The following is a 17017-nucleotide window of genomic DNA, read 5'->3' as shown; positions in this document are numbered from 1 at the left end:
AACAAAATTGAATCAAAACATTTAGTCCATTGAAATGTTACATTTTTTTGGCCTAACCTTGCATTTTTTAGAGGACGCAATTTTATTTTTTGGATGTGTAGGGGGGTTCAATGTGAAGCTAAAACCAAGTTTGTGGGGTCGCCACCCTTGTCCCAAGGCCGCCATCTTGAAAATAGTGGTTGAAATGGTTTTTACGATATATCTCTTAAACTATTTATCTGATAAAAAAATTTGTTAACATTATTTGTTGCAAATTAAATTCGCTACAACTTTGGTCCAGTAACTTTTTGTCGTAGAACTTTAAATAAAAAATTTATAGGCGAAAATGTTCAGAAATTAGAGCTATTTAAATGTTTCGATAAAATTGTTTTTTATCATTTTACGAAGAAATGATATCAGACCGTTTTTGTAGATTGTTTTTCGAGGAACAACTTTAACATACAACATTTCGCTCCTCTACACATCAAAAAAATAAAATTGCGTCCTCTATGAAATGCAACCCCAAATTTAACTTTTCAATGGACTAATTGAGTTTTCGCAAATAGGTACTTACTACTTACGCTCGAAGGAAAATGGAGTGATTCTATTATCGATACCGACATTGTTACATTTAGGACGACATTTCGTTCATTGACTTGTGTAATACATATTTATTTTACTTAATGACACTTTAACGGGAAATTCCGTTTTAATTTAAATTAATACAACTGCTACTCAGATTATGAAATTTTCTATTCTGTTTGGCTTAAAAAGCACCTACCTATATGTGTATGAATTATGATTGAACTACGCTTCAGGCTTACAACTAAGTTTACACCTACGCAGCCTTGTGAATAAAGCGCTCACATTTTAATATAAAACTCTTCGAAGTTTAACACGTTTTTCATTATCTATTGTAATCATTTTTTTTCTGGACGTATCTTAATAATGTCTACTTGTTTGTTGAGGTATTTTTTATTAAAATAGTAAACACACAAACAAAAGGTCCAATCTTTTCTCTTTATAATATATTTTTTTATGTTAATACGTATTAGGCAGAACAACGTAACAACATTTCGATTTATGTGTTTACTATTTTAATCAAAAACACCTAAAAAAAATTCTCAAATTCAATTTTCTCTAACGATTACAATTTTTAATAGAGTGTCAAAGGCATCCAAGTATTCATCAAGACATCTACATAAAGTATTGTATTATCTGCCATATTATATTATTTTTATCCCGAGTCAAAATATAAGTAAATCAATTACGTACCTACATATTATTTTTATTTGATAAATTAAGAAGTAAGAGGTTAAAATTAAAATGTTCTATATATTTCGGAATTCATTAGAGCCTTTCAATTAGTGAATACAGAAGTTTTGGTAAATAAAGGCGGAGTAATTGATCACCTTTATGCATTTAAAAATCGAGCCATTATAACAAAGTAGGTACGTATTTTTCTGATATCGTATTTTAAAAACGTAAAATTTAATTGGACAAAAAATGATAAACAAAATTAAACCAAGTTATGATGAATTGAAGTGTTTATTAATGAATCTATATTATAAAAATAAATCGTCAAATGTGTCGATAACCTCGTGGTACTCGACTCGATGTACCACGAGCGAATCGGGGGCGGCCCGCTAGTACTACAAAAATTACCTTAGCACTTACATTTCAATCACTGAGTTAAAATCCTTAATAGTAAACCCATTAAACCAAAATTTTATTTCACATTTACTTTCTACATTTACAGACACGAAGTCATTTTCTATTCCATAATAAATCGCAATTGCCACTAAAAGGTGGCAACCACAAGAATTTTCTATGATATAAAATTTACGGCACACAGCTGGCAACATTCAACGAATTAATTATTGGTCCTATTATCGAAACGCTATTGCACTGTTCGATAGCTTTTATTCAATTTCTGATGGGTTTTATTCACATATTAAATTTCCCATTGATAAAAAGAAGGGAATTATTTTTTAATGCTTCTTTATTCTTTCTTTTGAGCTTTTTTATAATACTGTCGTTAACATTATATATATCGTTGTATTTTAAAAAATATATATAGGAATCAGGCATCTAAAACATGGTCTAGGAGAAATATCAAATCAACTACAAAAGGACATATTTTTCTGTAAAAATCTTTTACATTTATCATTGTAATGAAATACTCTCTCAATGGCCTAAAAATGTAGAAAATTAATTATTACGTTACAGTCGGTAACACATTAGTGATCAAAGCTCTTTAACTTCGTGTAAATCTATAAAATTGGCTCAACATTGAACTCTCCTTCAAAAGATAGCAAGAATAAATTATTTTTATTTCTACAAAGAATTTCATTAACTTAGGTATCCGTTTCTTTATCTAAGATGTAATTTACTTGACGGCTACAAAATAAGAATTTATATCTTGATATTTAATTTGAGAAATAAAAAAAAGAAATTAGAGGCAATATGTAGATATTATTATAAACTAAGTATAATTAAATTATTGTCTACGTTTAATAATTTTATGAATTAGTACATATAATAACTGAAAACTTACAAAAAAGTAAGATGGGTGCAACCCAGGCGATCAGCGAGTTAGCTTAATCTATACTAATATTATAAGGCTGAAGAGTTTGTTTGTTTGAACGCGCTAATCTCGGGAACTACTGGTCCGATTTGAAAAATTATTTCGGTGTTAGATAGCTCATTTATCGAGGTAGAGGCTTTATATCATAACGCTAAGACCAACAGAAGCGGAGCAATGCGGGTGAAACCGCGGGGAACTGCTAGTATACATATACGCAGTTATACTAAAGAAACATTTAACATACAGATTACCCAGATAACTAGAACCAAAGTTATAAACTCCACTTTAACAGAAGTTACGCTGTTTACCTCTGACATTTAAAGTTAGGTTTGAGTTGTGCTTTTAAATCCATACAGGCATACAATATAAACTTCGTGAATAATCTTTCGCTCATCTAGCTATAGAAAACGTTGAAGGTCGAGTGTTTAAATGACTATTGATGGCACTTGAGAGAAGCTACATTGTAGGCTTTTAACCTATGTTCAAATAGGTTATTTCCATGCCACGTGTATACATATAATTATGCTAATTGTGTCATTCGTAATACAATATATTATGTACAATGATTTATTAGGGCTTCCCAATTAACACCAATTGTATATTATACTCGTATAGGCAATTAATCGGATCGAAACTATTCGATTTTATTGGTTTCTATTTAGGGAACAGTAAATATTCCATCAAAATCCTTTCATTATAACATTGGATTGGAAAGGATTTACACCCTCTGAGTTGAATTTATCAGGCGATGATTAAAATGGGCTGGTGTTGATTAATTAATTGATATATTAAAAGGCTCATTTCAAAAGCTGGATCAAACCTAGAAAATACTATATATTTTTGTTGTTGTGGGAAAGAAATCACTACTACTTAATAATACGTAATGACATCGGGGTATGTATTGCTGGCTTTTTAAAATAAAGGGGTTAAGATGTAGCTATTCTAGTTAGATAAGTAAGTCACCGTTATTATTGTATAGTTCTTACGTAGAAAACTTTTTTCTTGTCATAAGCTACTAAACCAGTAGGTAAGTTTTTGCCACCTCAATAGAAGCGTTATAAATTATACGTACATTATATACCTTAAAAGAAGAAAATATGATTCAATGACAATATTACTTAAAGTAATGTTACAATGTACTGTCATAATTTGGTAGCATTCTTTAAAACTGGTACTATAATATTACCATTTACCACATCATCGGAAAGCATTTGCTACGGAGAAGAAACGGCAAGAAACTCCGTAGTAGCTTTTTAATAAAAAATTGAATTTCCGAGACACATGTATTAAGCCTTACAATCTGATCTTGAATCAATTGAATTGTTAACATTTCACTCGCATTAAGTATTAAGTAAAATTAATTATACTGATAGGTTTATAAATCCTACCTTGCCACAGATTATAAATAGCTATAAAAAATGCGGTGAGGTGAACAACGAAGCCTTATTACAAGGTCAGGTGTAAGTGATTTAAAGGCGAAAGAGGATTGGTGGTGGAGCAAAGGCATTCGATTATTCTGCTAAATAATCGAATACGAATTGTAGAGATGGCAACATTATAGCTACCTAATATAGCGATCTTTTTTTTTTGAATTGGGTAGAAAATATTGTATAAAATTTTCCCACGTTCGTTCTACGAATGTTTAAGACGTAGACATTGAGTTGAAAAATGATTATAATATGATCATTTCTAAAAACTTACTAATTATAACAGTGCTGTAAATTATAAAATTAGGCTTTGTATTGTAACGATAATTATTATGGTTTTATACATTTTGCTTCTGTTATATGAAAGTATGAAACCACCTGATAGTACCTACATTAATAATTGTAAAACATAAATTTATACATACTTATAATAAATCTGTAGAAGGGTCAATTCTGTACATTGAAAATATTGAAAAAATAAATAGCAGGGGGTGTTACTGGATCGATACCAAACCCAAATATGTGATTAAAAAAATTTTTGTCTGTCTGTCTGTCTGTCTGTCTGTCTGTCTGTCTGTCTGTCTGTCTGTCTGTATGTTCAGGCATCACGTGAAAACTAACGGTTCGATTTCGATGAAACTTGGTATAATTATACTTTATTATCCTGGGCATAAAATAGGATACTTTTTATCCCGGAAAAATACGTAGAAAAAAAAATCTTAACTTTTCTTAATTTTTCCGCGCGGACGGAGTCGCGGGCGGAAGCTAGTGGACTAATAAATTTATTTCATTTCATTTCACATACCTATATTGTGGTGGGCTGACTGGTTTTATAATAATTAAAATATATTGAAATGTTTTACATTTAATATATAGAATATATTTGTGTGTGTTTGAGACTTAGTTAGGTACTTCACTCGAAACCCTGAAGAACACCTACTTGGAGAGGGAGAGAAACATTTTCATCCCATTATTTCTTAAGGGATGAAAATCAGAAAATGTCTATGCCATGACAAACATGTTAACGACGACTTAAGAACTAAATAATTCTCCATAAAAATAATCTATGTATTTTGTTATTCTAGTTTTTATTGATATTAACTTTATTACATTTCTAATACATACGTTCAAAGGAATACTCATTGTACCGAAATGAACGATATTTTCTTCTATCCGATTGCTGCGATAACAAATGATCGCTATATTTATGAGCTCTATCCAAGCGCTACAATATTAGGTATATTTTTTCAATAAAGATATGATCACGATTATATTGTATTAGTTAAGTAGGCTATAACTCGAAATAATGTTTAACCAATCTATGATTTACATTGACACAGTATCCAGTTTTGTTTAATTACTATTTTCCTCTATTTTCATACTTCGATTTCGGTGTTCAAAAGTTATATAAAATGTCATTTAGACTGGAACAAAACAAAAACAGTTTTAATTGAATCGAACCTTTTAATGGGTGCTCTACATTGTGAGCAGCGTTCGGCGAGTAGAGGCAATAACGATAGTGTAGAGGGCCTAAATGTCTATGATCGGGCTTCGATGTACATATTTTCATAATCGGAGTAAAAGCGGTAAACATCGACGATCATTTGCTGGGCCAATGCTGCCTATTGTGTGGAGGGATCATTACAGATTCCAAAATACACCGGATTTTAGCTCCGATCAATACCAAATACCTACAGTCTAGTCTAGACAATCGCATGAGCTGTAGCTATAATCGATGCTTTTAATTTCTATTTTTGAGTTGATACCTACCTAGTTGCTATTGTTGGCAGTAATCGAGCTATGTTTGGCAAGATCTGAAATACTTGACGCGAATATTTTCACATCAATCAAGCAAATGCTTATCACATTAATTTGACTTCTTAGTAACTATACACAATAATTAAAATTTAAAACCTTAAATACTAAGAAGTATTTTGGGAAAATTCAGTCAAGAATACGATAAGAAAATATTTCCCTGAATAGATTAAACGTATCTATATTTTGGTTGAGTTGAAATAGTGAAAACTAAAGTACCTCTTACCTTTTATCACTAGATTCATCTGACTAGGGATCTAGTCTTTCAGACACACAAATAATAATTTAAATTTATTTAAATGTTATAAATTAGACCATATTATCTTACGTGTTATTCACTTAACATTTCTACGCATAACATTTAACGACCGCCCGACCAATTAACTAAAAATATGATATTCCCAAACGGCCATTATCAAAGCTAACACCGTTGTTAACACCATAAAGACCTTCCGACGTCCGACAACAAAGACGAAGGACCACAAAATCAAATTATGACTATGGAATATTTAATAAACAATTTAAGCGTAGGCGCGAAAATTGTGTTAAATATTTGTGGTCCGAACAATTTCTAGACTGTGAAATTCTCTATTTAATTATAATGTTTGATGGTAGAACTCTAGCTGTTAATTTAATACTAATTTCAGTTAAATGTGTTAAATTTAAGTTTGTTAAATGAAAAGCTGTAAATCGATTTATTCTTATGAATTTATGATGGAACAAAACTGGGTCAGTTACGTTGCATCTATTGATTTGCTTTAATAGAGAATATGATTTGTCTGTTGACCGTTCACAAAATTAGATTTTTTGATAACCTTTTGGAGTCTTTGAGATCGATTTAAAAATTATAAAAAAGGTTTATTATTTTACTATACTTATATATAGTGCTGTAAGCAATACTCGTGATACGTTTATGTACAGTGTACTTTTCAAATGACGAGGGATTTCCGAGAAATGTAGCTTGAAACGATAGAAGAATGTACCAGGAACTTTATTTGTGTTTCACAAAACGGTTTTCCATTATCCCATGTCCGTTCGCATAATTCAATTATTTTCCTAGAATCCGTTCAAAATCCAGCACGTGTATAGATAAAGCGACTGTATCGCTCACCTAAATGTTTTTTGAAGTACATATGTGCATTTTCAGGTGGTATTGTGTGAATGGTCTAATAATAGCGTCAATGTATGTCGAATTAATGAATTGCACCTGACAGGTCACCGGGCGCACACCGTGTTCGTGGGAGTTCACGTGCCGACTCGCCGGCACTCTCATCGGAAACACAAACATCACCATCGCACTGAAAAGGACCCTGAGAAACCTAGTAAGTGTACTATGTTGTTATAGCATGCCTTTTTTCTATTTTTTTTCTTTAATATTACGTATACTGGACCTCAAGAGCTTTACATTTTTAATACTGAATTTGTTTGTTAATGTTTCATTTATATATAATATATATAATATAATATTGAAGGCGTATTTTAAAAACGGCTAGAAATAAAGTACCTTAAAAGTAGATAAATTAAAAGTAAACATTTTATCTACATCGCATGAATTTTGTAGTGGGATAACTGATTTTATATAACGAAAGTAAAAACCACATACAAGTTGTACGCAAAATATATTTTTCATTCGCTTTTTACGAGAGCGATCGAGTGATCCTTCATTGAAATGCATGACCCTTATCTCTTGGGAGACGATGTAAGACCTCCGTTTGAATATTTAAATCTTAAAGGAAAAATTGGAATTCTCTGTCCACTAAAAACATGTAAATCAAACGATGTCTAGACTCCTTGAAAACTTTTTTAATTAATTTACTAAAGCATTGTGTACGGGAAGTTACCAAGGTACTTAACATTCTTAGCAAATAATATATCAAAGGAATTTGAGTTTTCAATGTTTAAGTAAATCTTTAAGTATCAACTAGCTTTCCGCCCGCGGCTTCGCCCTCGTTTTAAAAGAAAAACCCGCATAGTTCCCGTTCCCGAGGGATTTCCGGGATAAAACCTATCCTATCTCTCAAGTTGGATCGAATTGCACATGGTGTGCGAATTTTATTATAATCGTTTAAGTCGTGGTTGTCCATTGAGGACAAACATTGTGACACGAGATTTATATATATTAGAAAGATTATCAACACTATTGTCGATAATAAAACACTAATTTGTTTAAATCATAGAAAATACCAATATATCATAATATGTATTATGTATCTCAATCCAAATTATAGCCTTTTTCTTCTTCATATTTTTATATGGAAATGTTCAATTTAGATCTTCTAGATAAAACAATAAATTTTAAATGTAAAACACTGGCTAGCTAGATAAAAAATTAACGCCGTATTTTTAGATTAACTAATGCAAAATCTAGTCTGAACAAACAAACGGTAGTTACTGATGCAAATAGCTTATAGACCTGTAGCAAAGCTCATAAGCTCCATTCATGATGGCGCTTAATGAACCAAATAGACTTATTGTTATATACTAATATGTAATCCTCTTAGGTAATCCTCATATGATTATTAACAGTTATTAACTATAGTTAGTTAGTAAGTTATACAGGATGTCCCACTATTGGTATACTAAGCGCGAAGGGACTTATAGTTTTGCATACACTGATCACGTAAAAAATACTTAAAAAACAAAATTTCCTGAATAACCATGTTTTCTTCTCTAGCTTCGCGCAGTCAGCATATACCGCTTCTCTAATATGAGCATTTTGTCTATGAATACATAATCTTAAACGATAGCTCACGTGCTAGTGGTAAAGTTGGGCGGGTTGCTTGCGGGTGTACACATAGAGTTTTAAGAATTCATCTATTTGAAAAAAAAATGCTTCTGGAATTTTATAAGTATTTTTTACGTACTCAACGTATGCAAAACTATAACCTCCTTTGAGCTTAGTATACCAACAGTGGGACACCCTGTAAGTATATGTCTTGGTTAATTTAAAAATAATATTGTCTAAAATCAAATACCTATTAATAAACTTTAAACAAGTATAATGTATATCAATGATAAACTTAAGCTAGAAATCTTGTAGAGATAGATTTAATAATATCATATTCATAAAATGTTAAAGTATTTATTATACGACAAAAGACAATACATACATTTTCAACATACCTTTAAAATATATAACGAACAAAATAATAATGAAAAATAAACTGATAAACTGTTATTATATCTGAGAATTTATAAACGTGAGCAGCGATGCCGCCATTATTTTTACTATTTATAAAAAAATATTTCCACACGCGATATACATTATTATTTTCAAGCTCAGCTACTTCTATAATAAATCAAGTTTATAAAAACGAAACTTAATAATAAAAATATGTGATAAATTGAGTTATTTCGCCACTTTGCTCCTATAATTTCTAAATTACACTCCAAAAGTTATTTCTCGGCAGGTACCTATAAGATATTTGTGAGGCTTTAACAAGGTGCCAAGTTTCTGAAATACCCTTTACATCTTACAAACCATGATCACTTTGATCTTGAACCCTTTAGACATTATAGCCGTAGTTTAGAACTATAAATAAAAATTATTATATACGGAATATTCGCTTTATATATAATTAAAACATAAATTTTTATACATAATTAAAAGTATTAGTGATAATAATTAATTATGAACATTTATAAAATACTGACTAATTAATTATACAATAAACAGACTATATTAAATTATGTATTTCGTCACAAACAAAACATATTCATCATAAAGTAATAATCAATTAGCTAACACGCCCCGTTATACGCAGTTTCTATAGATACCAAACAGGCAAATGTTTGGATAGTTATTCAAACAGTAGCTCCCATACATTTCTAAGTTCCATATATTCTTCGCATATGCATAAAATGTTCGATTCGTAGGCTCTGCGATAATGGCCCGCGTTAGAAGGCTGAGTGTGACGGATGACGGTGAAACATGTAAGATAATAATGTAAATTCACGAGCCATTTTATTGTTTTCGGTTTCAATTTATTTTCCCTTTTAAATTCATATGCCATTTCAAGCATGGTTAGATTGGTTAGATATAGATGTCATAGAAACTTAGCATGTTTTCGTCTTGATTCGATTTTCCTAATCTGTCTTCAATTTTTAATTGAACCAACATCGTCTTTGAGTAGAGTTCATTTACGGATTACATTTAGGACATTGAATTGTCTGACAAATTATTTCGTTTATTTTTTATTTTCGTTTATCGTTTCCTGACATTCATGTATTTAATTTTACATAATATATTTGTGTTAAAAATATATCGATGTCTTTGCTATTATTTATTTGTAATCATCATTCAATATTTCAGTGACACCACCAGCACAAAGAGTGCAGTTTATTCTAGGTGAAGATGTCGATGACTCCACAATGGAATCCCATCCACTTTTTTCCGAAATGGAAGAACTTGTAAAAGACGGTGATGAACTTGAATGGAAGGAAACGGCACGATGGATTAAGTTCGAAGAAGACGTGGAAGAAGGTGGCAATAGATGGTCAAAACCACACGTAGCTACTCTATCTTTACACTCACTGTTCGAGCTACGAAGTCTAATTTTAAACGGTTCCGTTATACTTGACATGGAAGCAAATTCATTAGAACAAGTAGCAGAACATGTGTTAGACAATATGGTGATGGATGGATTTCTGGGCTACGATAATAGGGAAAAAGTTAAGGACGCTCTATTGAGACGACATAGACATCAGCACGAAAAACGCAATCATCATCATCATCATAATAATATGTCAAGGCTACCGTTGATTCGATCGTTAGCCGACATTGGAAGGAACCATTCTTCGTGTAAAAGTGAGTACTATTAGTATAGTTGAAACATTAATAATAATTATTCTTAATGAACTCGGATATTTGGCGATATCCTATCAGATTTACAGGAAAGAGATGTCAGAAGTAGCTCAAAAAGCTGTCGAGGACCTACCTCGTCGCCTAACACTGCTCTTCTTCATGCGAGTGACACAAGAGGTTGCTATCTAGCTGTCCCAGGTCAGCTCAGTGTATAACAATTAAAGTGCACCAAATACCACCAAACACGCTATGTAAAAATGCGTGAGACACGTGCACTCGGCTAGCCTAAGTTACATAACACCAAGTATCTGTAATCTTTATATATACTCGTTATATTATGATATACCTACCCCAACCAAAATTTCCAATTTCCGTCGTATTGAGATTTCCTTTGCGATCACATGGCATTATATTTCAGTGGAAGAGGGCAGTACAACCAGTGGACAATCTCACAAAGGAGATATTGGTCGTTTCCTAGGCATCCCTCTTGCGGGTAACCGCTAAAATTTTTATTGATGTTTTTTCCTCTAAACTTTATTATTTTATATTAATTGGTATTATATCTCTTAATGTTTTATGTACCTTACACATGTTTTTACTCCATATTATTTTTGGCTAAACGCTAACTTTCATAGTTGTTGTGAATTCAATGTGTTCTCGCCACATCAAAATTACAAGCTTTGCTCGTGCTTTATCAATCTAAATTTTCATCATCTTTATAACTGCTAGATGATAATAATTTATGAAGTCAATCACATAATGCACATAAATGTCACCATCAATTCACTATTATCAAAATGACTACAATCATCATTTTGGCCATGCTTTTGTTCCAATTCCATTATACATTTTCAAGATAAATTAACCACTACATAAATCGATTTATAAGTCTTGTTATAGTACCTACTGTACGCATGTTCACAATACAATAAAAGACGATAGTTTACGTTTAATTTATTTTCAGGCGCACCACACGATGAAGGTATGGTCAAAAGTCCGAGCAGTGCATCTATGCAACATAATCACGATGTTACAATGAATGGAGATGTTAATCATAAAAGTAATACTCACTTTATGCGCAAAATCCCACCGGGTGCTGAAGCTTCCAACATATTAGTCGGCGAAGTTGATTTCCTCGAAAAAACCTTATCAGCGTTTGTTAGATTGAAAACAGGAACAATTATGGGAGATTTAACGGAAGTGCCAGTACCAACGCGATTTATGTTTGTATTGCTAGGTCCACCCAATAGTAATTCTAGTTTTCATGAAATCGGTAGGGCAATGGCTACTTTAATGTCAGACGAGATCTTTCACGAAGTAGCTTATCGAGCAAAAAGACGTGACCATTTACTAGCAGGAATTGATGAGTTTTTAGACGCCGTTACAGTTCTCCCACCTGGCGAGTGGGATCCCGCTATTAGAATTGAACCTCCTGCAGCAATTCCATCTCAAGATCCTCGTAAGCGGCCAACTGATAACAATATAAAAGAAGAACCTGACGAAGAAGAGGAGGAACAACGTCAACGTGAAGAATCAGGTTTAGCTCGAAGTGGAAAACTATTTGGTGGTTTAATAAATGATTTAAAAAGAAAAATGCCATGGTATTGGTCTGACTTTAAAGACGCTCTAGCAATACAATGCATAGCGTCCTGGATATTTTTGTATTTTGCTTGTTTATCTCCTATTATAACTTTTGGGGGACTTCTAGGCGAAGCGACCGGCAAAAATATGGCAGCCATGGAATCCTTGGTTTCCGGATTTGTATGCGGAATGGGTTATGGCTTTTTTTCAGGACAACCTTTGACAATTTTAGGATCAACGGGACCTGTTTTAGTATTCGAAACAATTGTATTTGAATTCTGTAAACAAGTCGGTTGGAACTATATGTCATTTAGATTTTGCATCGGTACTTGGACAACTATTATTTTGATCACACTAGTAGCAATTGATGCTAGTGCATTTGTTTGCTATATTACCAGATTTACTGAGGAAAATTTCGCCACGCTAATTGCATTCATATTTATTTACAAGGTAAACATTTCAAAACATACAACATTTTACCAAAGGGCATAAAAGGAATATAATTAATCCATAAATTTAAAAAATTTCAGGCGGTTGAGAATGTTATTTCTATCGGGAAAAAATTCCCTCTAAAGACACGCCCTGATGAAATTCTCAATTATGAATGTTACTGTTTACCAAGCAATTACTCAAGAGTGCCTGAGCAATTTAATTGGACCTCCCTTGATAAAGAGTCTTGTAAAGTAAGTAATTATTTTCCAAACAATGGACACATGTTATACTCGTCTATTATATAAAACAATATTTAACTTTTTCAGTTCTATAATGGGACTCTTGCCGGCGGGGGATGCGATACAAAAGTATATGTTCCAGATGTATTTTTGATGTCCATTATATTATTCCTCGGAACTTTTGCAATTTCTATAATTTTGAAAGACTTTAAGAACTCATTGTTTTTCCCAGCAAAGGTATCTAATAATATCATACAATTTAATGACATACACAGAAATTAAACATTCTAATAATTATTCTGTTTGTTTTAGGTTCGACAAATTATAAGTGACTTTTCTGTTATCATAGCTATTCTATCAATGTCCTTCCTAGATTATAAAGTTGGAGTAAAAACACCAAAACTTGAAGTTCCATCTGAGTTCAAACCAACTTTGCCATCGAGACAATGGGTGATCACTCCTTTTAATGGCAATCCAATTTGGTCCGCTCTTGTCGCAATCTTACCAGCACTATTAGGGACAATTCTGATATTTATGGATCAACAGATCACTGCAGTTATCGTTAACCGTAAAGAAAATAAACTTAAGAAAGGCTGTGGATACCATCTAGATCTGTTTGTATTGGCTATTTTAATACAAATATGTTCGATCATGGGATTGCCCTGGTTTGTGGCGGCTACTGTCCTGAGTATTAACCACGTTAATTCCTTGAAAGTTGAATCTGAATGTGCTGCTCCAGGTGAAAAGCCACAATTCTTAGGAGTAAGAGAACAAAGAGTCACGCATATATTGATATTTTTGACAATCGGTTGTTCTGTTGTACTAACACCAGTATTACGACACATACCTATGCCAGTTCTGTTCGGAGTCTTCCTTTACATGGGTGTTGCATCCCTCAAAGGTCTTCAATTCTTTGATAGAATTTTGATCATGTTTATGCCACAAAAATATCAGCCGGATCACATGTTTCTTCGACAGGTACGAATAATACTATTTCCTATAGACATTTATTTTTTTTTTAATTACGATGACTGACGATAGTGTCTAATTTTTCAGGTACCAATCCGCCGCGTACATATATTCACAGCTATACAGCTGACTTGCCTAATTTGCCTCTGGTTGATAAAATCCTTTTCCTCAACATCAATCTTATTCCCGCTTATGTTAGTTGTGATGATAGGTATCAGAAAGGCATTGGATTTATTCTTCACGAGAAGAGAACTTAAAATTCTAGATGACGTCATGCCTGAAATGACGAAAAGGAATCAAGATGAGCTTCGGGAACTTGGTGACGGAGAGGTGGGATGGCATGCAAAACTGTTCACCCTTTGTCATCTGAAATAAGCTTATCCAACGCAATTTGATTATGTCATCGTTCGTACGTAGTTCTCATACGTATTTTAGTACCCAAATTATTTTTTGTAAATAAAGCCAACGTTTATCGATGTGTTTTTTTATTGGATCAGTACCCGCTCAATTCATGTTTGTAGAAATTTAATGTAAGATTGTGTATAATTATGTAAATACACGACACTATCATGTAGCGCATTATGCACAAGTAAAAGATACCTCATATAAGAATATGTCTTACTCAAAACAATTCTTAGGCTATTCAATTGTAGGACAACAACAAGAACAATCCACCTGAATATCAAGAGAATTTACAAATCCCATTGATAAATGGGAACATAATGAACATACCCTTGGCATCTATCAATATTTCTGAAGAAATGAATAAAACTGGAATATGGAAGCAAGTAAATAACAGTAATTTGAGCAAGGGATGCGATGAGGGGAGAAATTCAAAGGCTAAATCTGGGAAAAAGTCGTAAGTTTATTTTGATTTACAGCCAACATCTATCGGATTTTTAAATATTTTAACTGCTTCTATCTAATATAATGAGACAATCATCAAATTAATCTAAACGTGACCAACTCACTACTTGGGTTGGCTGTTTTTTAATAAACCTATGTATTTTCCATTTCTAGCATCAAACACAAGAAGCTTATGTCAAAGAACTTCCAATCAGAGGTCGAGAGGCGTCTCTCCACGATGGACGAGGTTGAGGAAGATGACTCAATGAAGGTGTGCGTCAAAGTTACGAAATTCTAATTGACTCGGTAGCACCAACGAGACGGCATGACACGGTACCCCACACTAGCATGAGCAAACGCATCGGCTTTCAAAGCATTATCTCTTTTAGTTTTCATTTTTTTTATCTTTAACCAAATAATAATAATTAGTATAAGTGATAGCTTTTTAACTGTAGGTATTTGTCCCGTTTATCTGCACATCATAATATCTAAACCTAGTTTTTAAAATATTTCTATTTCGATAATAGGTAATTTTGTGGATTGTATTTTTTAGATTTCTCATTCCTAGATATTATTTATCAATTACTTATTATACTCGTACAATAATTATTATCATGTATTTTTATTAGATTATCGTAATTCCTAGCCGCGTAAATTTGTTTGTAGATTTTTTGGCATGTTTGTTGGCTGTTTTGCATGTAATTTGTCTGTGTCGGTCGCAGACCTGTTAACGACTAATCTAATCGTGTTCTCTGTTATTGAAATTGTTTTACAGAGCGAACTTCTGAAGCGAAGAAATTCTTGGAGTTTGAGCGGGAAAAGCGAATGCAAGAAAAACGTATCTGCTGAGACATCGGTCTAACTACTTACCTAGTTATTATATTTCGTAAAGAATGGCAATAAGCTACACCAATTTTGTGTGAGATCAATTACCTGCATAGTGCATAGCCCAAGATTGTATAAGTCTTTATTTTTTTAATAAGTGTTCGTTGTTCAATGTTGTAGTCTTAATTTTAATCTTTACAAATTACTGGAATTCATGTAATGATATTTTCCTACCAATGTCCTGAACTAAAATGGTCCCAAATTCAAAATTCTCTTTAGAATATAAGATCAATTATTGATATAAGAATTGTACTATACCTACTACGTAATAATTATATAAACTAAGATTTTTAAATATTATAGAGAGTAGACGTTTTAATTTTATTATACATTTATTACCTCCTCAATTAATATAATCATGTAGTATCTAAGTAGTAACCACATTATTTTATTCATTAAGTAACTTAATGTAATTTTTATTAATTTGATATATGCTACTTAAATAAACGTTTTATAATTTGTTATTTAAAGCTTTTTGTGTTCACTATTCACATGAAGAATTTTTCACTTAGTTGTTGTCCTATTTTAGTGAATTATTTACTGTTAATTTTATAACTGTACTAGACTAAGAATTGAAACATTGGCACAAACTTTGTAAGCAATTATTAAAATAGGCAATTAATGATTATTATTGTGAACATTGATGTCGTTTCTCGATGTATGAGCCATTTACCGTTTCTGTATAGCTAGTTAATCTATTATGTACCTAGTTGGATATTTATTTCGACCCGAATGGGTACCTAATGACTAATGTCTAGAAATAACCACTAGTTTATGTACGCATGTAAGCAAGTGCCAATAGAGAAACACCATTAGTTTTATTATAATTTATTATCTAAATGTACTAGATATTGTGTCGTGTATTCACGTTTTAGTAACTAAGTAGTATTGGGAGTTTTACGAGCCGAGTTTACGCAAACATGGCGACAAATACATAGGTTTAGGATAATGTATCCAGATGTCTGAAACTCGGGTTTATCTAATATGATATAGATGTAAGGTGTAACTGCTATTACAGCATGAAAGGAAACACCATTTCCTAATGTTTTGTACGTTTGCAAAAAAATTAAAGACATAACTTCTATTTGTGATTTACGAACCGAATCGACTGACCGGTTGGCTTGGTTGGTAGTGGCCCTGCCTTCCAAGCCAGAGGTCGTGGGTTCGATTCCAACCCGGGGCAAATACTTGTGTGATGAACATAGATGTTTGCTCTGTGTCTGGGTTTTAATTATCTATATAAGTATTTATTGTATATGTATGTTTATCAGCCATCTGGTTTCCATAACACAAGCGAAAGCTTAGTAGGTACAGGAGCAGATCGTGCCGTGTGTGAAAATTGTTCTGAAATATTTATTTATTTTATTTATTTAATCGATTTTCCTTCTATAATAATGATTTCTTAGGCCACTATGTTCCCAAATAAATCATGAAATATCATCCAATGTATGCT

The 17017-nt window shown here is 32.3% G+C and overlaps 2 protein-coding genes across 3 annotated transcripts in view; both read left to right on the top strand.

The window, feature by feature from the left end:
• Positions 1–14214, top strand: part of LOC123706129 (sodium bicarbonate cotransporter 3) — a 39491-nt gene extending 25277 nt beyond the window's left edge. The window contains exons 3-11 of one of the 2 annotated variants that reach the window (XM_045655291.1): positions 7023–7130; positions 9685–9741; positions 10121–10615; positions 10694–10810; positions 11577–12643; positions 12724–12876; positions 12952–13101; positions 13177–13842; positions 13921–14214. In XM_045655291.1, the coding sequence (XP_045511247.1) occupies positions 7023–7130; positions 9685–9741; positions 10121–10615; positions 10694–10810; positions 11577–12643; positions 12724–12876; positions 12952–13101; positions 13177–13842; positions 13921–14208 (3101 nt within the window). In that variant the 3' untranslated portion in view covers positions 14209–14214. The remainder of the gene's footprint in view (positions 1–7022; positions 7131–9684; positions 9742–10120; positions 10616–10693; positions 10811–11576; positions 12644–12723; positions 12877–12951; positions 13102–13176; positions 13843–13920) is intronic. The other variant, XM_045655292.1, reaches the window with a different exon arrangement.
• Positions 14215–14555: 341 nt separating this feature from the next.
• LOC123706131 lies at positions 14556–16662 on the top strand. The gene is made up of 3 exons (XM_045655294.1): positions 14556–14692; positions 14854–14950; positions 15455–16662. Exons 1-3 carry the CDS (start codon positions 14556–14558, stop codon positions 15539–15541), a joined length of 321 nt encoding a protein of 106 aa, XP_045511250.1. The 3' UTR covers positions 15542–16662.
• The last annotated feature ends 355 nt before the right edge of the window (positions 16663–17017 follow it).

The sequence above is a fragment of the Colias croceus genome, chromosome 3, assembly GCF_905220415.1.
Source record: "Colias croceus chromosome 3, ilColCroc2.1".
NCBI lineage: Eukaryota > Metazoa > Arthropoda > Insecta > Lepidoptera > Pieridae > Colias > Colias croceus.
The sequence above is the reverse complement of the archived record's forward strand: the minus strand, read 5'-3'. Positions and strand labels throughout refer to the sequence as shown.